This window comes from Telopea speciosissima, chromosome 11 (assembly GCF_018873765.1).
Source record: "Telopea speciosissima isolate NSW1024214 ecotype Mountain lineage chromosome 11, Tspe_v1, whole genome shotgun sequence".
In the NCBI taxonomy this organism is placed as follows: domain Eukaryota; kingdom Viridiplantae; phylum Streptophyta; class Magnoliopsida; order Proteales; family Proteaceae; genus Telopea; species Telopea speciosissima.
In genome coordinates this window covers 55,045,901-55,070,661 of record NC_057926.1, presented here as the reverse complement: position 1 = coordinate 55,070,661, position 24,761 = coordinate 55,045,901, and the positions used below count along the sequence as shown (strand labels likewise).

At 40.2% G+C, this 24,761-nt stretch overlaps 2 protein-coding genes across 2 annotated transcripts; both read left to right on the top strand.

The window, feature by feature from the left end:
• Positions 1-9,531: 9,531 nt before the first annotated feature.
• Positions 9,532-12,185, top strand: LOC122646550 (multicopper oxidase LPR1 homolog 1-like). The gene is made up of 3 exons (XM_043840120.1): positions 9,532-9,748; positions 10,370-11,830; positions 12,087-12,185. Exons 1-3 carry the CDS (start codon positions 9,641-9,643, stop codon positions 12,138-12,140), a joined length of 1,623 nt encoding a protein of 540 aa, XP_043696055.1. The 5' UTR covers positions 9,532-9,640; the 3' UTR covers positions 12,141-12,185.
• Positions 12,186-17,593: 5,408 nt separating this feature from the next.
• Positions 17,594-20,455, top strand: LOC122645383 (multicopper oxidase LPR1 homolog 1-like). Its single transcript, XM_043838691.1, has 4 exons — positions 17,594-17,605; positions 17,838-18,098; positions 18,711-20,171; positions 20,402-20,455. The coding sequence occupies exons 1-4, from the start codon at positions 17,594-17,596 to the stop codon at positions 20,453-20,455; spliced, it is 1,788 nt and encodes a 595-aa protein (XP_043694626.1).
• The last annotated feature ends 4,306 nt before the right edge of the window (positions 20,456-24,761 follow it).

Here is a 24,761-nt window from a genome sequence, read left to right as displayed (position 1 = left end):
TCTTTTTGATGAAATGCCTATCCACCTCAACATGCTTGGTACGATCATGCTGTACTGGGTTGTGTGCTATGCTGATTGTAGCCTTGTTGTCACAGTACAACATCATAGGAAGACGAATAGGAACACCAAGATCTTGTAGCAAACCTTTAAGCTAGAGTAACTCACAAATACCTTGTGCCATAGCTCGAAACTCAGCTTCAGCACTAGAACGAGCAATTACATTTTGCTTTTTGCTACGCCAAGTGACAAGATTTCCACCTACAAAGGAGCAATAGACTTACGATCTGCAGAACCAGCCCAATCGGCATCAATGTATGCCTCAATCCGTAGGTGACCATGTGCAGACAGAAGAATTCCTTTTCCAGGAGCTGACTTCAGATAGTGCAGAATACGAAGAACAGCCCCCCATATGAGAAGAGTAGGGATCATGCATAAACTGACTCACAGTACTCACAACGACAGCAATGTCAGGACGAGTATGTGAGAGATAAATCAGCTTCCCTACAAGCCTTTGGTACCGGCCTTTATCAACAGGCTCACCCTCTTTTTCTTTAAGACGAACAGTAGGATCCATAGGAGTATCTGAAGGGTGACAGCCTAACAACCCGGTTTTAGCCAATAAGTCTAGGATATACTTTCTTTGGGAGAGAAAGATGCCCTTAGAAGATCTGGCAACCTCAATCCCGAGAAAGTATCGTATTTTTCCCTAGATCTTTAATCTCAAATTCTTGTCCACGGAAGGTCTTCAACCGTCTGATCTCATCACCATCATTGCCAGTATCCACTATGTCATCCACATAGACTATAAGAACAGTGAGTTTTTCATCAACCTGCTTTAGAAAGAGTGTGTGATCAGCATTACTCTGCTTATAGCCCACAGAAATCATTGCCTAGTGGAACCGGCCAAAGCATGCTCGAGGTGATTGCTTCAGCCCATATAGTGCACGCTTCAATTTGCACACTTTACCTTGGTTTTTTTCACAAGAAAAACCCGGTGGAATATCCATGTACACCTTCTCATCCAATTCCCCATTCAGGAAAGCATTTTTTACATCCAGCTGTTGTAAATCCCATCCAAGGTTGACTGCAAAAGATAACAACACACGAACAGTATTCAGCTTTGCAACAGGTGCAAAGGTTTCCTGATAATCAATGCCGTATGTCTGAGTAAACCCCTTGGCCACTAGTCGTGCCTTATACCTATCCATAGTGCCATCCATCTTCTGTTTCACTACAAACACCCACTTACATCCAACTGTTCTCTTCCCAGGTGGAAGAACCACAAGCTCCCACGTGTTATTTTTCTTCAAGGCCTCCATTTCTTCCTTCATTGCTGCCTTCCACTTTCCATCTGATAGAGCTTCCTGCCAATGGTTAGGAATACAAACAAAAGAAACAAAAGAAACAAAAGCACGAAAGGATGGAGAAAGGGAGTCATAAGATACAACATGGGATATGGGATGTCGAGTGCAAGCCCTGACACCTTTGCGAAGAGCAATAGGTAAATCAAGAGAAGGAACATTACCAGGTGGAGAGGCAGGTTCTGGATCCAGGTTCGGCAATTGGATGGGTACTGGAGCAACAGTTGATTGAACCTGCTTATGCTTCCTTGCATAGGTCTGTACACCACTGTCATCAATCCTCCTCTGAAATTCACTAATAGTTCTCTGGACAGGAGTCTGGATAAGGGTAGTTCTCTAGACAAGAGTCTAGACTAGGGTAGATTGCTCCCCCTGAATAGGGATGGTCTCCCCCTGTATAGGGACCTCTCCCCCTGACTCAGAGGGAGGACTAGGGGAGAAAGAACTAGGAGCAGGCCGATCAGGCTCATTGTAAACAGACTGAAGTGGAGGTGGAGAGTCTATAGTCAGCACATCTTCACTAACACTCTCCCCCTGAAGAGGAGGGGACACATAATAGGATACATTCTCATGAAAGACGACATTCATGCTGACGAAGGTCCTGCGGGATGGAGGGTAATAACATTTGTACCCCTTTTGAGTAGCAGAGTAACCTAAGAAAATGCAGCGGAGACTACGTGGTTCAAGTTTACCAGGGGACTGTGTATCCCTGGCATAACAGACGCATCCAAACACCCTAGGGGGGACACCAAAGGATGAAGAGCCAAGTAGGAGCTCAATGGGGGGTCAGGATTGAGGAACCCGATTAGGCAGCCTATTAATTAAATAGGCTGCAGTAAGGACAGCATCCCCCCAATAAAAGGAAGGCACATTGCGAGCAAACATAAGTGCTCTAGCGACCTCCCAGAGGTGGTGATTTTTCCTCTCAGCCACACAATTTTGGGCTGGAGTGTCAACATAGCTGGTCTGGTGGAGGATCCCATGGGCAGCAAGGTAATTTTGGAACTGACCGTCCATGTACTCTGTCCCATTGTTACTCCGCAAAATGCGAAGAGTGGCACTGAACTGGTTTTTACCATCTGGTGAAAATGTTGAAAACATGAAAAGACCTCACTTTTTGTGTGCATGAGGTAGACCCAAGTAAATCTAGAAAAACAATCAATAAATGTGACATACCACCGATGACCCGAAAGTGAAACTTTTCTACTAGGACCCTACACATCAGTATGAACAACATGAAATAAGGAAGAAGACCTATTATGAGAAATGGGATAATTTGAACGTGTCTGTTTGGCCAAGACACAAGGCTCACAAAAAAAATCTTCCTTATTACATTCTTTAACTAATGCAGGAGATAAAGTGGATAAGGTTCCTAGAGGTGGATGACCTAGTCTAGAGTGCCATTTATGTAATTCAGAAGAAAAAGATGTCGGGTGATAAAGCCTAGAAGGTAATGCCTGGGTAGGAGTAGAGTCGCCATCAAGTAGGTACAATCCGCCATGCACTTTACCCGATCCAATCGTCTTCCCCGAGTCCAGTTCCTGAAAAACACAATGAAGAAGGTTAGTGGTAAACTTGGGAATATGCAGCATAGAAGACAAAGTAAGGGAAGGGGAACATCTGATGGATCCTTTCCCTGAGATAGAGGAGAGGGACCCATCAGCAATTTTAACCTTATCTTTCCCAGAAGCAGGAAAATATGAATGGAAGAGGTTAGAAGAACCTGTCATATGATCAGTGGCACCGGAGTCTATAATCCATGGAGTGGAGACAACCGATGCGCAATGACCAGCAAAGGAAATACCTGTACGGGTAAAGAAGGAACTTGTATTGGCAGCAGATGTAGTAGAGGCAGCGGAAGTGTGTAATAGACGCCGGAGAGCTTGGAGTTCTTTCTGGGAGAAACCAATATCAGTAGTGGGGCCTGGAGCTACACTTTTAGTATGATTGGCTTTGTTTTTAGGCTTAGCACGACCCCGTTTGGCCTCAAAATCAGCAGGCTTCCCATGTAGTTTCCAACACTGTGCCTTAGTGTGATACGGTTTGTGGCAATGATCACACTTCACAGGCTCTTTGGCTGTAGCAGCGGTAGCAATACTCTCAGAAGAAGGAGTTGAGGTGGAGTCAGAAGCCTGTAAGGCTGATCTCTCAACTTTAGGAGCAACCATCATAGCAGCCTGTCGAGTCTCTTCACTGTGAACATATGAAAAAGTTTCCTTTAAAGAGGGGAAAGGAACCCTACCAAGGACCTGCACCCGAATAGGATCATAATCATCATTAAGGCCAGCCAAAAAATCATACACCCGAAACTGGTCCTCATAGGAGTGATAGGCAGTAATGTCGACAATAGTAGTAGGCTGAAATCGAGCATAATGATCCAGTTGCTGCCATAAGCATTTGAGGGCAGCATAGTACTTAGTGAATGATAACTCCTTCGAGTAGTGTTACGAAGGGTCTTCCGATCTCATAAACTGTGCACCACTTCACGATCGGCCATAGGTTCCCTTGACAACAGTCCATATCGAGTAGCGATGTCGAGGAGGAGCTCTGGCTAGAGAGGTCGATGTGCATAGAATTCAAAACAAAGGACATGACCATAGCATCGTTGGCAGCCCATTTAGTACGGGCAGCACCTTCCTCGATGGGTTGTTTGGTGGTGCCGATGGGTGTCAGTGAGGTTTCTACCAGCCACGATCAAGGAGAGAGATCTGGCCCATATGAGATAATTGATGCCATCTAGTTTAATGGCGGCAGCATAAGGGAGGAATTCTGTCCGGGACTGAGAATCCCCTTCAGAGTTGGCTGTGGTAACATCTGAATCTCCCATGGTGTATAAAACTTGGGCAGCAATGATGTAAAAAAACCAGTAACTTCTGATGAGGGAATAAGAAACCCTAAATTTGAAAAAAAAATTAGGAATAGCTTAAAAAAGTTGCAGGTCTGAATCTGATTTAGTTTGGATTCAAAAAACTGCAATCTGAAAGTATGTAGGTGTAGATCAACAAGTGCAAGAACCAATCTCCAAGAAAAATACAGAAATCCAGCTTGAAAAAGGTAGTAGCTCGATCTCCAAGGCTTGGAGGAAACCTGCGGCAGATTCAGATCACACCCAAGTTTATATAATCTTCAATGAGGTGGCATTGAGGGCAGCAGCTAAACTTTCATTGGATCACCTCAAAAGTGCTGCCCTGAATGAGAGAGAGAGTCCGAGAGTGGTGGAGAAGAAGAAGACCTGTAGCCGAGAGAGTTGGAGAAGAAGAAGAACCAGAAAATTTGAGGGGAGGAGCTGCTCTTCAGATCAGATCAGAGGTGGCTCTGATACCATGTTAGAAGCCACGAAATATAATGCTTGAGTGATCATAATCGATCACACAGGCCCCGTATTTATATTAAGCTGAATAATAAAGAATCCAAGTACAAATAGGAATCTACCTCAATCCTAATCCTATTAGGGATTCCTAGTACAACTAGGAATACCAAACTAGGCCTCGGCTGAGGGAGAAAAACAATAAAAAAAGAGAAAAATAAAAGAGGGAATAAAGAGGGAAAATCCTAATATGAATAGGAGTACTTCCCCAATCGGGTAGGGGACAGTCCTAATAGAATTAGGACTGCTTACCCCAATCAGGTAAGTGATAAGTAGCCTATTTCAACATCCTTTTTATTTATAATAGAGTTACAACCCTAAAGGGGTAACAAGGTAAAAGACAAAAATAAGATAAAACCCTAATGTAAAGCGACAATATTCTAATCCCACGGATCTCAACAATGACTATCTGACAACAAGTCCTTTTCCTTTCCCCCCTTTCTTGAGAGTTCATAAAACTCTTTTGGAGTGAAGAAGTCAGGAACTTTTATATTCATTAAGCACTGAACCATAAAGGTACAAATTAGAAACTGTTAAGTTCACTAAATTCAAGAACTATAATCAGAATCTCATGCCTAGAGAATAAAACAAACTCAACTCACCGAAGCCTTTATCCTAAAATTTGGAGGATACAGGAATTCTTTTCTACTATTCCTAATTATACTGTTGAGAAGTACTGTTCACGTGACACTGTTCACGTGAACAGTGATTTGGTTGATATGTGTATCTCCTATTTTCCTAGTCCTAGTTGGAGTCCTAGTTTCTAATTATGTCAAGTCCTAATTCTACTGTGAGTTGTTAGTCTTAGTTTCAGTTTGAATTGTTAGTTCTAGTTCTTTTCCTATTGTAACTTGGAATCCTATCATGATTAGGCATTCCTAATCTGATTAGGAGTTCCACTTTCTATTTGTAATTTCCCCTCTATTATAAATAGAGGGGCTTTCCTATCAATAAAGACAACAAGTTATTATTCTCTCATTCTCTCTTTTTTCTCTTCTCTCAAGTTACTGGTTACAGGTCCTAGGTTTTCTACATGGTATCAGAGCTGTTGTAACCAGTGATTGATTCTCTTCTTGTTTGCAGTTTTGAGAGTCGTTTCAAAGTTCTCCAATTTATGGAGAAACCCTAGTTCATAGAAAGAAAAGAAGAACTAGGGTTTCCTGCTCATTTATTCTTTATCGATTTTTTTAAATTTTCCGCAGTCATTGTATGCTGGAATTGCAAGGTTGAAGAGGATCCTTGGCTGTAACAATTTTCTGCTGCTGCCCTAAGGTTCGGAGGTTTTCTGGCAGCAGTGTCTGTTCTACTGCCGAAGATTTATTTGACTCGACAAGGCTTTCTCTTATTTTTTGAAGATCTGTTCTACCTACGGCCTTCTTTGCTGAAATTCCAGGTTACTTGCAGACCTGCTGCATCTCGATCCATCTCGATCTACCATATCTGAACCAGATCCGTTGGCTGCTGGTTTGAAGTTTGAAGACAACCTTCAGCAATGGGGTCCTTTGGTTTCCGCCTCTCTGTTTCCCCTTTTCTCTTAGGTCAATGGGGGTATAGGGGTTTCCTGCTGGTAGCGTGACTGTCAATAGGTTCTCTTCGATGGTTGAATCGATTTGCTGCTGATGTTGATTATTCAGTAGCAACTTGTTGGTATCGAGTTGCTACTAGGGTTTGCTGAATCGATTACCCTGTTACTGGTTTGTGAAGATGTTCCTCCTTGATTCAAAGGTTTGGTCAATGGAGTTGCAGATCTATCGTGAGATTGGGTTTCTATGATGTGCTGCAACTATTTGATTGAAGACGAAGATATGCAGTTCCACCATATTGCTGATTTTATTGCTGTTTTCGTACATGGAACCATCTTGACTGCTATTTTAGTTACCGCTGCCTGGCTTTTCCCCTGAATTTCATGGTGTCGAATGCTGTAATCTCCGTTTCATCCTTGCACTTTGCCACTGCCTTTCTCTGGTTTGTGCCTCAAAAATTCCTTTCTCAACTGCCACTGTTTGCACCCTCTGGTTGCGTTTCAAGGAAGGAACTGATGGAGTCATCTTTTTACCCTCTACTATTCTCAACTCCTTACTGCTAAGAATCGTGGTTGAAGATGATGGTATTGAGGTTGCGTGACTCACAAGTCTTCCTCACTACTTTTCAAATCAGCCTTCCTTTTTATCATTCTTTTTTTCTTTATTTTATTACCCATATCACGTTTCCTTTTCCTTTTCCTTTTAAGTTTTAACTTATTAGGTATTTAATGCTACTAGCCTACTAGCCTACTACCATACCTTTATTAGTACCCATCCTTCTTATGATTATTTACATCTTGCCATTAAGAGTTTGCTCCTCCCTTGTCCTTATTTTACTTTTCATTCCCAGTTTACCCTTTTGCCTAGTTGGGTTTATAATTAGATTTCAATTTAATTGCAATTCTGCCATTCCCCAACCAATAAATGTTAATTCCCTTCATGTCCCCTTGCTTCATTATTTTCCAATAACCCCTTGAAAATTCTGGTTATTTACCAGATTGCCACTCTCCATAGCCATTATTTTACTTATTGCATCCCATTGCTTTTTGTTTTCCAAAAAGGCCCTTGCAAAATTCTGGAACTGCCATACATTCCCCTATTTGACTACCCAATTGACCCTTGAAAATTCTGGTTTATTACCAGTTTACCCTTTGGCTTGGATTGTATTTAAAAATGGATTTCCACCGAATTACAGCCATGCCATCCTTTTTTTTTTTTCCTACACTGTTCTCTTTCAATAATTCTAATTCCCTTCATATCCCATACCTTTGGTATTTACCCATAACATCTTTGGAAACTTCTGGTAAATTACAATTTTGCCATTCCTTCCTTTTTAATTACCCATAGAACTTTTAGAAAATTCTGGAATATTATGTTTTTGCCCTATCTTTTACATTATCTCTGTTATGCCCAAGTGTACTACACGTGAGTGGGGGGATTATGTACAGTACACCTGCAAACATTGTAGAAGCAGAACTTACAGGAACACTTGGTGCAAAGCATAAACGATCGGAGTTTTCACCATTGCCAATGGGTATCTACTTCGTTATTGGGTTGAGTCTGCCGTAAGGGGGAGATTGAAGTATTGAAATATTGAAGATATTTGGTTGTTGCCTATTTGAGGACTTTCGATTGGGTTGATACAATTTTTTTCCGCTGCCTGATTCAGTTTGTTTTCGCTACTTGCTGCTCTAGTTATTTCACTTCAAGATTCTAAGTCACTATGACAATATAAGATTCATCACTGGATAGCTATTGAAGATCGTTGAAAGCTGCCTTTTTTGGAAGACATTCCCGTCCCGGTTTGCTGATCATGTCTGTCCAAGTTTTGAAGATCTATTTTTTCAAGTTCTTGAAGGTTTATTTGGGAGCTGCATTCATATGTCAAGCTGGATTCTACTACAACTTAGTTTTTTTCATTTTGTTCAAGTTGGGCATTAGTACCTTGTATGCGCCAACTTGAGGGGGAGTGTTAGCATTATTAGGAGTTTTTTGTTTCTTTAGTTCAAGCTGAATCTTCTTTCTTTACTTATTTGTATAATCCAACTTGAGGGGGAGTGTTGAGAAGTACTATTCACATGACACTGTTCACGTGAACAGTGATTTGGTTGATATGTGTATCTCCTATTTTCCTAGTCCTAGTTGGAGTCCTAGTTTCTAATTATGTCAAGTCCTAATTCTACTGTGAGTTGTTAGTCTTAGTTTCAGTTTGAATTGTTAGTTCTAGTTCTTTTCCTATTGTAACTTGGAATCCTATCATGATTAGGCATTCCTAATCTGATTAGGAGTTCCCCTTTCTATTTGTAATTTCCCCTCTATTATAAATAGAGGGGCTTTCCTATCAATAAAGACAACAAGTTATTATTCTCTCATTCTCTCTTTTTTCTCTTCTCTCAAGTTACTGGTTACAGGTCCTAGGTTTTCTACATATACTATATATAAAAGTAAAGCAGCTGATGGAGATGCATTCAATTGCTTTCTTAGTGTACCACACTTTAATCTATAAGTTTAGAAAATCCACTTCCAATGTCTTCCATAAACGCCCTTCTATATAATAATAGAATTGTCATAGTAAGTGGAAAGTATACATATAAGCATATGAAAAAGATCTTAACTACAAAAGCGGTTGTTTGACGGATTCAACTAAAATCGCCCCCACACGGCTTTGGGTTTGAAATAGCTAGCTAGGATACTTTGCATGTGGTCAAGTAAACATGCATATGTGGTCCCCGTATGTGAAATTATCAATTATCTTCTTGTATTTGTTTCTTAAGATGTTCTAAGGAAGGAAAATAGATTTGTTGATTCCCTGACATGGAGGTCTTTGTTGGTAACGTGTACGACAATATGGTTCATTTCCATTCCATGGATTGCGGAGTTTGTGAATACTCATTCCATGTATTTTACACGATGATTAAATAAAACAATCTTTTTCTACCAAAATTAAAATTTTAATTAAACCTTGTTTTTTAGTTGACCTATGGGCCCTTGAGTAGTATATATAGGCTGAACAGTACGCCAATACATCATCATTCTTGTGCTCACCACACGCCTTGTCTCATCCATTCTTTCTCTGGATAATTTTCATTCCAAAAGGTTAGTTTGATTCGAAACAAGGTTGGTTTATACTATATTACACTACCACCTTCTCTCTCACAGAAGTGCGTAACCCAATTCAATGATTTCCATTCTCTAAACTGACTAGTTTTTCTTTGGTTTCTGTTTACAGACAAATCAACACTACAAGAATGTGGGTTCTCAGATTATTACCAATCTTTGTATTGTCAATCGTGCTGATTTATGGTGGAGCGGCCACCCCAGTTCCGTCAACTGCTGCGCCAACTCCGGTGACTGGTGCAACCCTTCAGCAAGTTTCTGCTTCTCTGCAAATGTATGTTGATGAGCTCCCGCAAATTCCAAAGCTCTATGGTTATTCAATGCAAAACGGCTCACCAACACCTGGAAATCTCACCATTGGCATGTTCGAAAAGACATGGGTATATAAATTCTTGCTCTTCTAATCCCTACACAAACCACCCAACATTCATATAACTACATGTCTTTTTTGTTTTCATAAATACCCCCTCCTCCCATTTTAAATGGTAAAAATGGGGCATGTGGTTGCCTCTCACAAGCAATCCAGATCCTCTACGGTGCGCGGTCCTAACGGCCTGTGCAACGTAGACACACGGCCGTGGGTCGGGGTAAGGCGGTCATTACACGCAGCCATGTGTCTACATAGCCCGGTGTTTGGAGCAGCCCGCGCGATAGACAATCCTGATCTCTCACATGTAGGTTATGGTGTTTTGGATGATAAAGATTTCAAACGAAATAATCTTCTTGGACCACATAAAATTAATTAGATCCTACCTCGAAGATATCAGATTCTTGGATATTCAGTGTTGGGGTTCTACGAGGTAGATGGAAGTAATAATCTCAAATTGAATGTGAGTAGTCCGATATAAAGACTTATGGATACTTGTTTAATAACTAGATTTTAAGGACAAGCGAGACAGGAAATCTATACCATCTTTACAAAGGAGCCTTGTATTTGATGTAAAAATTGATCAATCACGCATTAATAGTATTTTTTTATGCTCATGCTCATGCTCATGCAGAAATTCCACCGAGATTTACCTCAAACAACAGTCTTCGCATATGGTACATCGGCAGAAAAGGCAACCATACCTGGACCAGTGATCGAGGCCTTGAAAGAGGTGCCAACATCAGTGACATGGGAGAATCACCTTCCTCAAAACCACATCTTCCCATGGGACCCAACCATCACCACTGCCATCCCTAAGAATGGTGGAGTTCCAACGGTTGTCCATCTCCATGGTGGCGTCCACCCACCACAAGAAGACGGTCACCCACTCGCCTGGTTCACCTCCAGTTTCCAAGAAACCGGATCCTCTTGGACCCAAAAAACCTACACATACCCGAACGTCCAAGCAGCCGGTGACCTATGGTACCATGATCATGCACTTGGGTTAACACGTGTCAACCTCCTAGCAGGATTGATTGGGCCTTATGTCATTCGTGATCCAACGGTAGAAAACCCTTTGAACCTCCCATCTAGATCAAAGTTTGATCGGCACTTAATGATCGTCGATCGAAGCTTCTATAAGAATGGGTCCATTTACATTAACTCAACTGGTGATAACCCCTCCATTCACCCACAGTGGCAACCAGAATATTTTGGTGAAGTCATTATAGTTAATGGTAAAGCTTGGCCATATCTTAGGGTCCAACGAAGGAAGTACCGTTTTAGGATCATCAATGCCTCCAATGCAAGATACTTTAACTTCTCCTTATCCAATGGCCTCCCATTCGTCCAAATAGGATCTGATTCATCATACCTCAACTCCCCAGTCCAGACTCAGAGTATAGTCTTAGCCCCCGCTGAGATTGCCAATGTTGTAATTGACTTCTCACCTTCTCAAACCAATGAGTCTATCTTAACCAATACTGCACCTTACCCGTACCCGACAGGCAGCCCGGTAGACCAGCTGAGCGGAAACGTCATGAAGTTCATTATTACATCGGGTAATCCGACCCGCCCCGATAATTCGAAAATCCCAAAAATCCTAGTGAATTATCCAGTAGCAACAATTGAAGGTGCAGTGCAGACGAGGTACATTGTGTTGTATGAGTATGACAGTGCTACCGGAAACCCAACTCATCTCTATATTGATGGGAAAAACTTGTCGGATCCGGTGACGGAAACTGCGAGATCCGGTACCACCGAGGTGTGGGAGGTGATCAACCTAACCCCAGATAATCATCCTCTCCACATACACTTGGCCACCTTCCAGGCAATCAAGGTTCAAGAGCTGGTAAATCTCACTACATTCTCCGATTGTATGACAGCAAAGAACGATGCAATTGCATGCAACGTGACAGACTATGCGATTGGGCAATTGTTAACAATCCCCAACTATGAGAAGACATGGAAGAATATAGTGAAGATAGTGCCTGGATATCAAACTACTGTGGTTGTCAAGTTTAATATGGTGGAGACCAATACAACGTATCCCTTCGATGTCACTGCTGACCCTGGATATATCTACCATTGTCATGTAAGCTTCTCTATTCTTCATACTCTTGAATTGGTTACGTGTATATATATATATATATATATATATTAAAATCGTCACTTACGAGTCTTACGTACCCCTGCTTTTACAGAGAGACTGTTTTCAAACTCGAAACGTGACCATTTGATCACAATGGAGTAACCTTAATTATATACCGTTGGACCATGAACCACCCACTCCATCTCTTGGTTATCTCTGACTGAATGTGTATATATTCTTTTGTTTTTCATTTGTGCAGATTTTGGACCATGAAGATAATGAGATGATACGACCATTGAAGCTGATTCTTTGAAGAGGAAAAAAGGAAGCCCAACTTGAGTTACTAATAAGCTATATAGGAAATTAACTATTGTAGACGAAATGGATCCCACGTTCTATAATCAAATATTATAGTCTATAGATATTTCTGATATATTATTGATAAATAAAGGATGAAATTAGGAATTCTTTAATGAGAGAATAATGCAAACTGTCGAGTTTGGACCATGGCAATAATAGCTTTGATCACAAATCATTCTCCCTCTCTTTTCCCATGCTTTAAGTTGTGAAATTGCAGGCCAAGACGGCTTCACCACGTCGCAAAACTAAGTTTTAATAAAAGCGTTGGCTCCTATGTAGCGCTACATGATGTGTAGCGCACATTCAACGGTCTACAGTGCTTGGGCACGCAATCCAACACCTATGGAAATCAAAAAAATCATTCCATGTCTTTTCATGTCTGAGAAAGGGAAATCTTAGACACCCAAAAATTTTAAGAAAATTATAATCAGGTATATGATTGGTGAGAAGTTGGTAAGGGGAAAGATTCCCAATGATAGGAGAGGGCATCCGATTTATCAAATAAACTGCTGTTTCAAAGGCATAATCCCAATAAACCTGTGGGATAGAGCTTTGGGCCAAAATAGTGAACCCGGCCAGTTTCAGCAATGTGACGATTTTGCCTTTCAACTGTGCCATGTTGCTCATGGGTATGGGGGGCATGAAATACAATGGTGAATGTCAAGAGTGGCAAAATAGGAGGTGAGGGAGCGGTACTCCCATCCCCAATAGGTCTGGCACAAAGTTGCACAGACACAAGCCCGGCTCATCCTAGTCTAACAAGGGCCTAACTTGTGGCCCAATTTGGCTGAACAATATGGGCCTCAATCCAGGTTTGCCAGGCTGCGTGGCCTTGCACAATAATGCATGGGGCATCATATAAGGGTGGGAATTTTTTTATTTCACAGGGGTGAGATGGTCATTTCTCCCATCCTGTGTCTTAGCACAAGCCTTACCAAGCCTGGCAACCTTTTCTTTCCAATTTATTATTATAATCTATGGACCAAATTTCCCTTCACCATGGGCATCAGTATTATGGGATGCCCAAGGGAGGGGTAGTTTCGATCCTAAACAATTAGGGGTCGGATTTTGTGATGGCTACATCACCAGCTGTGGTGAGGGATTCTCCCATTCTTCCTCCCCGCGGGTGAAGGAAAACTTTCAGCTTTATTTCTCAAAATGCATAGTTTATGGTGCAAGCTTGGACTGGGCCTGGCTGAGCCATTAGGTTGGGTAGAGGTCAGCCTAGCCCAGCCCATGGATATTTCAGAATAGGCTAGCTACTTTTAGGGAAAAATTGATTGGATCTTGGGTCCTAATTTTCATGCTTGCTACATGTAGATCAAGTGTCCTACCAAAAAAACAAAAAATACATGTAGATCAAGTGTATTCAACTGTATAGAGTTTGGAGCCGAGTTTACGAGTTTTAAAACATTAATATTACGAAGGAAGGGACAATGATAACGTATGTACGTCTTAGCCCAAGCATTAGATGACAACCTTGATACCAAAAGGAGTTATCTCACTAAGGCTGCATTTGGTACGCATTCTTGGAGTGTATTCTAGGTTAATTTGGCATTCTTGGATGATATAAATAGTTGTTTTTATTATTTTAGAAAGTGAAATCGACCTAAAATGTATTCCAATAATGCATAACAAACACAACCTAAGATTGTGTTTGTTTCACTGGAAAACTATTGCATAGAAAAAATAATTATTATAATTTTAATATGTATTTTTCTTGGGGCCTTTCTTGGCATAACTACACCTAGTGAAACATGATGCTTCATTATTTGTCACTTGACAGTACATGGGTTAGTCGGGTTTTTTTTTTTTTTTTTTGTTAAATCCAAATATTACCCTGGTTTAGTTGTTAGTCCATGTGATAGAAAGGTAATGTGGTACTCTAAAGTACCATGAGTGAAAGAAGGGTGGAAGTTTAGAAGTGGTTATTTAAATTGACATAAGTGTCAATCTAACAATTATTGCTGCTAAAAGTGTCCGATTAGCAATGAATCATCTGCACGTACCAACAGGTGAATGTACATCTCAGAGCCAATCAGATTTTAATTTTGTTTCCCTAAAAACCCCTCCTTTCCTTGCAAATAGAAAAATTAGGGCAGGTGGTTGGTTCTCACATGTACGTTCACCTGTTGGTACGTGCAGAGGAACCAAACTCTTTTTCTTCTTATGCAAGTACTCAATAACAAAAAAAAAATTTGTAGCTACCAAGGTTGTAGGAATGATCCTATTACCCAGCCGAGCTTGTAGCCAAAAAAAAAATCTAATAATCACTTTCCCTTTGGGTTCACAAATATCCTCTTAGGTTTTAGTATTTTTTTCAAAATACCTTTTAGATTCCATTTCTTTGGTTGTGAACTCCTACAGATTTAGGATTTACTTCCTTGCGGATCTCAAGCTCTTGACCTAGCCCCTGAGGGAAGCAGTTTAGAAGGCAATGACCGCCATTGCTTGGAACACTAGGGCCATGATCTTGATCTGCATCGCCTGTAGATGGAAAGAAAAAAATCATCTTCAATTCCCTAAAACTGCAGCACCATAGAGTTAGGGGTTGAGAGCTTGACATCTAGCAGGCGCGACATCCAACAGTGTCAAATTGAGGAAGAAAGAAAAAGAATGACTCAATCAACCTCAAACAACGACTGTTGAATATTGCGGCTACAAGGTGTCAACCTCTCAACCCCAAACTGCACCGTACTCAGCGTTCAAGGAATTAGAGAGGATTTTAATCCCCTATAGCTCCACTAACAAAATCATCCATGCTGTCCTCCTCGATCTCTCAAGTTATGTTAAGTACAGTTATGCGTTGACTGTGGATATGGAGAATTAAATTCTAAACAATAGAAGCTTACCATTATGTACGGATGATTTAAAAAAAAAAAAACAAAAAAAAATTTGACGAGTTACCTATTGACGTGCTAATCCTTTCGTAATTGCATCCGAGTCAGAAATCCACACTGACCTAATTAATAACAGAGGCAGGGCATACCCAGTTGAAGCAATTCTATTTAGTAGAAATGGTGAGTGTACTAACCTACGATGTGTTGGTCAATTCATCAACGAATAGCTCGGGGTTTAGGTTTGAATCTTCAAAGATATATGCGAATATGAATTTTGAGGTTTCAAATTGCAGATCGAACAGCAGAAGTGGGATTCATCCTTTTTCCACTTTTTTCGTTTTTTTAATTTATCTCTTATTTTTACCTAACCCAAACAACTTTTAGGAATAAAGAAGATCGAATTAGGGAAGTGGGAAAGCATGAAAGATCCTTAATTGCAAACTCTTAATAAGTGAATTTAATAGAGTTGGGATCTCCGGTCCTGCATTCAAACTGATCTTGTTCATCAACAAGGTGTGTCTGTGTGTTTATGAACCCATAACCTTCATCATTCATTCTGTGTAATAATGGAGTGGTAGGTCATGTACGTGGCTTTTGACTAGGAAACCAGATCCTCATGGGTCCAGTATCCATAGGTCCACACACCCACTCCCGCACCCGCGTATAGAAAATGAAGGCGGGAGAAGAAAGGGCAGGAAAAAGTAGAAGCTAGTTATGAGGATCTTCGACCTACTTAAAAAGTTCAGTTTAAAGTCCCACAATTTCATTAAAATAAAGGGAAAAAAACACTCTCTCGGACAGCGTGCGTGTGTTGCACCAAAACAATGAGAGTAGTAAAATGACCACCCCACCCCCTGAAAGGGAGAAATCAGCCCTGCATGTGGGGCTGTAAACGGATCGGATTCGGCTCGGATAGTGCTATATCTGCATCCGCATCCGATTAGCTATCAGACGGTTTCGGATAGTGCTAAATGGATACGGACACGGATACGGATACGGATATTTTATCCGTTTACATGTAAATATAGCTTTTCGGATAACTATAGCCTATCCATATCCGCATCCGTTTAGCTTTCGGACGGATTCGGATAGTGCTAAGCAGATACCGACACGGATACAGAAATGGATTTTGATTATTCATTTACACCCCTACCTGCATGTAGTGCTTCCGTGCGTGCTTTCGCCATGTTCTCGGACAACAAACACTTTAAACAAATCAAGGAAGACTACCCTCCCACACCTGTGCAAGACCTAATTAGCACCTCCAATTCGGTTCAATTCGTAAGGGGTAAAGAGGTTATTTTATAGAGAGACAGACACAAGGGTAAGGGTGTCAATTTGGAATTGAAACCGAATACAGAAACTAAAACCGACCATATAAACCCATGCCGGTATAAATTTAGTACGGTTAATTTTGGTATGGAAAAATTCTCTCTCTCTCTCTCTCTCTCTCTCAGTTCAGTACGGTATCGCTTTCTAAGATGAAATCGTTCAGTATGTATTGATACCGTACTGAATCACCTATAAGGTTATACCGTACCGAGTATATAGCGAACCTATAACTATATTTATTTTGTACATTTAGTTTCATCATAGTATTTTTAAAAAAAATTTAAAATTTCTGTATTTAAACTTTATTTGGTACCATAACCACTAAAATTATGTTAAAACGAGTGTGAGGAGTCAAAGATTCTTCAGAGAAATAACCGCTGGCTGTATGAATGGTTTGATTGGAATTCAAATATGTAATTGCTCCAAGTGAGTTATGAGCATTTATGGTCATGCATGACTGGTTGATGGATTAATGAACAACATGGAAATAGTGAAATTGAAGATCGAAAAACATGTTGACCACCATCGTTCTTGGCATCGATAGTTGTAGGTGGCAATGGCATAGCAGCTGTTTTCAAGGATGAAACTCGCAATTCCTCTCTCATACAATAGAGTAGAGCATTATCCAAGTTGTGAGGATCAGGAACAAATCCCGTGAAACAAGTCATCAAACCCGGTTGAAGAAGTTAATACCGAATAAAAAAACTGTTCAATACTGAATACATATTGTACCAAAATCGTACCGAACCAGTACGATATCGATAATGAAAATACAGTGTATTTGGTATGATATGATTTCGATATCTGGTTTCTATCTTTTGTATCGCACCGATACCACACCGACTGACAACTTTACACTCTAAGACAAACAGAAACCATTCTCCCAATATAATAGGTAGTGGAAGAGTTTTCTGTCCGGGAGACTGTGCCAGAACAGGGAGGGGCCAATGGGAGAAGGGGCAGAAGCATCAACAGCGGTGGCGGCAATTATCACCTTTCATAAGGGGTGGGGCAGTCATTTCACCCCATCCTTGGTCGGAGTGAGGACTCTCCTGTCATTTTTCCCATAAATTATTCTTTTGAATGCAAGGGAAGGGATCATCTAGTGCAGCTGCTTACTAGTATCTTTTGTTTTCAAAAAGAAAATTCCAATTTGTTTAAAGAATTCAACTAGAACCCGACCACATTGCTTAGACAGTTAATTTGGATCTCCACAGATGGATCTAAGTTTGAAATGGATCATCAGGTATGGTAAAGAATATTTATAGAGTGAGCCAAACAGCCAATTCTTCATAATCATTCTTGTTCTCACCACACAAGTTATCTCATCTGCTCTTTCTCGATCCGAATAATTTTCATTCTCAAAGGTCTGTTTCATGATCTTACTTCTACTACCACCACCACCTTCTCTAATAGAAGTATCATAACTCGATCATAGTATAAAACTGACTTGTTTTCCTTTGGTTGTTTGTTTACAGAGAGAAATCAACAACACTACAAGAATGGGAGGTATCATCAGATTGTTACTTGTTCTTATACTGTTAAGTTTGACGATTTGCACATCACTATCAACGTCTGCATCACCTCCAGTTACTGGAGCAACCCTTCAGAAAGTAGCTGCTTCTCTGAAAATGTTTGTTGATCAACTCCCACAAATTCCAAAGCTTTTTGGTCATTCAATGCATCACGGCTCACCAGCACCTGGACATCTCACCATAGGCATGTTCCAGAAGAAATGGGTATATAAATTCTTCCTCTTCTAATCCGTCATTGCTCCTCATTGGTGTGTTTCTTGCTCAGAGAATCCTCTCCCAAAGAAAACCCTTGATTTACAAACGAAGCATGTATTTGGTGGAAAAAAAATTCTTTCCAATTCCCCAAAAGTGCAGTGCGGTGTAGTTCATAGTTGAGAGGTCGACACTTGGTAGGCGTGACATCCAATAGTACCGAGTTTGAAAAAAAAAAAAACTGACTCGATCGGCCTTGGACAGTTGGATGTCACGCTTGTCAAGTGTCGACCTCTCAACCCCAAATTGCATTGCATTCGGCGATCAAAGAATTGAAAAGATTTTAATTCGTATTTGATAGGAAAAAATGATCCAAAAACTCGAGTTCAATTCCTCTGTGCAGTTGCAATTGCACATATATCTAAGAGGCAATCACCTATCTCAGTCTTGTCATTTATAAAATAAGGAGGAGTATTTATAAAAACAAAAGGGGCATGTGGTTGCCTCTCGCATGTACATGGATCAATTCTCCAACAAGTCCATCTATTGTAGAAAATTTATCCATCTAGTGTACGCTTAAATGATCAATAACTTACCCTTTTTCTCTCTTTCCATATCATACAGAAATTCCACCGTGATTTACCTCTAACGACAGTCTTCGCATATGGCACATCGGCAAAGACAGCTAGCGTACCTGGGCCAGCGATTGAGGCCCTAAAAGGGGTACCAACATCAGTGACATGGCAAAACCACCTTCCTCAGAACCACATCTTCTCATGGGACCCAACCGTCACCACCGCCATCCCTAAGCATGGTGGGGTTCCAACGGTTGTCCATCTCCATGGTGGCATTCACCCACCACAAGAGGACGGTAACCCACTCGCCTGGTTCACTTCACATTTCCGAGATACCGGATCCGCTTGGACTCAAGCAACCTATACGTACCCGAACGTCCAAGCTGCCGGTGATCTATGGTACCATGATCACGCACTTGGGTTAACACGTGTCAATCTCCTAGCAGGCCTGATTGGCCCTTACATCATCTGTGATCCAAAGTTAGAGAAACCTTTGAATCTCCCATCCGGACCCGAATTCGATCGGATCCTGATGATCTTCGATCGGAGCTTCTTCAAAAATGGATCCATTTACATCAACTCAACTGGTGATAACCCTTCCATTCACCCACAATGGCAACCCGAATATTTTGGTAATGCCATTATAGTTAACGGTAAGGCTTGGCCATATCTTAAGGTCCAACGAAGAAAATACCGTTTTCGGATCATCAATGCCTCCAATGCACGATACTTTAACTTCAACTTATCCAATGGTCTCCCGTTCGTCCAAGTGGCATCTGATGCGTCCTACCTCAATTCCCCAGGCCAGACACAAAATATACTCCTAGCCCCTGCCGAGATCGCTGACGTTATAGTTGACTTTTCAACTTCTAAGACCAATGAGTCAGTCTTAACCAATAGCGCACCTTACCCATTCCCGTCGGGTAGTCCGGTGGACCAGCTGAGCGGAAACGTCATGAAATTCATCATTGCATCGGGTAAACCAACCCGTCCGGATAACTCGAAGATCCCAACAAGTCTAGTGAATTATCCGGTAGCAACAAGAACAGGTGCAGTGAAGACGAGGTATATTGTGTTTTATGAGTATGATAGTACAACCGGAAACCCAACCCATCTCTATGTTAATGGGAAAAAGTACATGGATCCGGTGACGGAAACCCCGAGATCCGGCACCACCGAGGTGTGGGAGGTGATCAACCTGACCCCAGATAATCACCCATTACACATACACTTGGCCACATTCCAGGCAATCAAGACTCAAGCACTGGTAAATCTCACCACATTCACCAACTGCATGACAAAGAAGAATGATGCAATTGCCTGTAACGTGAAAGCCCATGCAACTGGGAAATTGCTAACCATCCCCAACTATGAGAAGACATGGAAGAATGTAGTTAAGATAGCATCTGGATTTAAAACTACTGTAGTCGTCAAATTTAATTTGGTGGAGACGAATTCAAAGTATCCGTTCAACGTTACTGCTGCACCTGGATATGTCTACCATTGTCACGTAAGTCTCTCTAATCTTCGTATGATGGATTGTGTTAGGTACTTGATATCTTGATCTATACGCGAAAAATGCTTCAAAGCTGATGAAACGTGTTAAATCAAGCCATTTATCCTATTTCATATTAGACTGGTCCAATCTAATGCTCATACACTAGAGTGGACCATTAGACACATAATAGATTGTCTATTCAAATCGTCTAACTGAATTCTTCTGTTTTCTCACATATGCAGATTTTGGACCATGAAGATAATGAGATGATCCGGCCACTGAAGCTGGTTCTTTGAAAAGGAAGCCAAACTCCCACTAATAAAATTTCTTACTTTTCTTGGGATCGTTTAAATGACACCTCTATATAGTTGCATTTAAAACTTATTAATTTCTTTTGATTGTCCCTTGTCTTAAATTATTAAGAAATTATTGAATATCATCACCTGCTCCTCTAAACGTAATTTGTATCTCAAATAATGTTTTTATTGAAACTTGATCTCTTTTGTTTTAAAAGGATGTAATTTTCGATTCTGGATGGGGCCTGGCTCGTGGCCCAATTTGGACATTATGGGCTTTGGTCCAGGTTCTGGCCAAATTTGATTGGAAGCCAGGTAATGGATGGAATCCCACTAGGGGGAATATAGATACAATGCTCTCTTATTAAAAAGGAAAAAGAAAAAGTGAGCTAGTGCGTGAATCAAGGTCGACCATTTAAAGATGGATTATTATATGAATTAAATTTTTTATTATCTAAAGTTGCAATATTATTATATTTTAAATTGATTATTATTTTTTAATATATGTAGAGTCATGTATTAAAAGGAAAAATGATTCCATCAAAAAAAAAAAAAAAAAAAGGGAAAAATGATTGTCACCTAGATATATAGGTTACAAATGTGTTGCCTAAAATACCATGATGACAAAGATATGATTGAATTCCATGTCCGGCTGTAGCGTATGTGGCCGCTTCCTCCCACAATAGAGGTAGATATGTTATTTCATAGGAGGGAGGATTGAGATAGACATAGGGAGGTGATAGTATACGCTACGCAGCTTGGCAGTGTTCTTCCTCTCAAGTAAGGGATTAAGTTCGATGTGTGGTTGCATAGTTTAGACTAGGGCCTCCGTGTGTCTATGTTTCTCCTCCCACAATGGGGGTCAGATATGTCATTTCATAGGAGGGAGGAGCAAGATAGGAAGAAAGAAGTGCTAGAGTACGCTATGCAAATTACTAGTGTTCTTTTTCCAAGTAAGGGAATCAATTCCTATTTGGTTGCATAGCTTGTGCTAGCGTCAGAGGAGAGAGATAGACAGACGTTATTAATATAAAAAGTGGAAATATCGCTATTTCCATAGACCAAAGATATGGAAGAATCATTAATGGGCTTTTCGATTTCAAAATAGGAAGGTTGATGATACTCATAAATCAAAAGGCCACCATCGAATGCTCAAGTGAGGTGCACTGGGCAGTGCACCGCACTTGAGAGGATAAAAATTCAAAGAAGTTATGCAAATGTGTCCAATGCACCACACTTCAGAATTCAACTGTCCACCCAACACTTGAAAAGATAAAAAGACACCACTGAGAGGATAAATTTTCAGAAGAAGTTACGTAAATGTGAAACATCATCTATTAATGTTCCTCATCACCCCAACACCACCCGGCCACCCTTCTTTTGTGAAGAAATTAGTTGCACATTAAATCATTAAGAAACTTGTAATTAGTGGAAAAATGGAACGTTCACCCTTGCTGACCCCCCCTGCCCCCCACCCCCACACACAATTGTCTTGAGGAGGTTGGGGTTCTTGGGTTACGTCCACTAGTTTTCTTGTGGAAGGGTTTTGGGGGTCCCTTAGCCTCTAGATGGGTCTGTCCTTCGAGGGCTTTTAGGGTTTCCTCTTTGTTAGTTATACAGTTCTTTCTTTCTTTCGTATAAATTTGATATTATCGATCCAAAAAACAAAGTTGCACATTGGATAAGGATTATTTAAGCTGTATAATTAGTATTCCATAATTTAAATTGGAAAAAAAAAATGTACAATTATATTTGAAGGAATCAAGGAACTTATACCAAATAATATATATTTCTAAAATTTTCATATTATCTGATATTGGGAGAGGGTTTCCCTCACTGCCAATGTTGGGGAATCTCTCGTGCCACATCAACGGTTATCTGACGTAGCAGAGGAAAGAGAACTTTTCTTCAAAAGATAACTAGCAGCAAAATAAACTTTACTAATAATAGTTCTATTTTCTAAGAAAAACTATTGAAACAAGATTGCTGATGTTTGTAACCTTACTTTCTTTGCCCTCACAAAATGACGGGTAATATAATTTGAGATCTAATAACCTAATTTCACATTCACCTGACACGGAGAAGCTGACTCATTCCTCATAAAGTGGAGAGCCAAAATATGACATGTATCCGAGCAAGAGAGACAGGGGTTAAAAGAAGGTTTGAGAGAGAAGTGAAGGATGGGATGAGTTGCAGCAGAAGCTACATGGTTCTATGTATCGGTATCGGATTGCCCGTATCGGGTGATCCGTATTGGTTTTGTATCTTGCCAATCCCGATACTATATCTGTGACACGGTACAGAAAACAGGTAAAATGATCAAAAAAATCATTTTTTCAAGGAGAATCGGGGTAGTTTGTCCGATATTGCGGATCTATGCCAATACCATATCGATTTCCAAATTGACCGATCCTCGTTCTGATACCATGCACTAAAACCATGAGAAGCCATGAATTAGAATTTTGGGGAAGAGAGAAAGAGAGATACGTACTCTCCAAACAAAAAAGTAATGAAGCCTAAGTCTCTACAGAGGGTAAATACAGATTGCTAAGTAAAGACAACTGTACATGAAGAATAATTACTCTCTCCCTACACGCAGCTGATTCGTGCTCAACTATGGATCTTTGTCCCCTCCAGTTCCTTGCCCGGCTCAGTTCCTCCAGTGCCTATAATAAGGGGGGCATAATAATCACCCTACCCATACCCAAACACTCTGCCTAGGTGGGATCCACCCCACCTTATTACATGCACTGGGGGAACTAGGCCAAGCAGTGAACTGGAGGAGATAATTTTAGGCTCATCCATCCCCTCACTTAATCGTTGTTTAATATTATATCAAAAATAAATTCTCACTTCCTATTGATGAATTCGAAAATACTTGATCTTCCCTTTGATCATCTAAGAGTCCCGATCGCCATGGGCAAGGGATTCTCCCTTAACCCCTTGTATGGAGAAACTCGGTCCAAAGGAGTGAACAAATTTGTTTCAATATTCAATGTATTTTTTTTATTTTTTGTGAATAATTAATATATTCAACTAAGCCCAAAATTCTTTTCCCCCAAAATTTGTCTCAATGTTGAATATATTTAGCCATGTATAAAACATGTACTGTTGATGCTAATATATTAATTAAGCTTTGAAAATCATAGTTTATTACTTTATTCGGTAAAAGATTGGGATAAACAATTAAGCATTTGTGTTGTTGCTCATCAACCAATTGCTAAGCGTCCAAAATTAGATAAAAACTTTTGGCTGTTCACATTAATTCTTTTAATAAGAAACGCGTCAAATTAAAAGCCATCGAGGAATTAAGCAGTTGGGCTCATTATAACAACCACTGGCAATAAGATGATTTGGGAGAATTAATCCTTCATTCACACTAATCCCAATCTGTGTTCCAGAACCTTTTTTGGCTAACTGTGTCAATGGATTGTTTAAATTGTTCAAGTAAGTCAAAATTTCATTTTACTTCAAGCATACTCTTAACCATGGAATGGTTTTCTTGATCAGAATGAACTCTCAAAATTTTGAATTCGAGGATTACTATAAGAAGGATCTGGTCTAAGTCCAAACAAAGAAAAGTATGAAGAAGGTAAAAACTATTTCAAAAAGAAAAATGGAAACAGAAAAATACATAAGATTACTTGATATCACTAAACAGGTCATTCTCTCTCTCTCTCTCTCTCTCTCTCTCTCTCTCTCTCTCTCTCTGTCTGAAGTTTGAATATTGATGGCTTATGATTACCCTATACAGTACTAAAGCTTAGTCAATAAAAGTATTTTTTTTTATTTTAGTCTAATGCTTGCAATGGAAGGCTGCAGGAAGCTTTTATCTAGTGAAGTTATACTTGAAAAAGAGTAAAAATTTGTTTGACAATTAAGAACACTTTTTTGTCTAAAGGTGCAAAGATTTCATTTAAAAAATAGATCAGAATCTGTCGAATCGATCAATTCTACCTGAAACAAATTGACACATATATGCTCAGCTTGTTATTTATAGGGGTTGAAGCTATGAGCCCAATTCATTATCAATCTCTTGTGCTCAGCATACGCATTGCTTCCTCTCCCCCATCCTTTGGCTTCTTTGCATATTCACTTTCTTTCTCATAGGTACTGATATATGATAATCTAGCTCTTATTGTCTTTCCTTCAGTATCCCAAGGCCCAGACCATGAAAACTATCTAGGACTTAGGTAGAATTCATTCTTAAAAAGTTAACCATTAAGGAGAAGGTGTCTAATCTTTATAAACCTTCACATTGATCAAGGTTTTTTTTTTTTTTTTTTTTTTTGGGTTAAGAAACCTT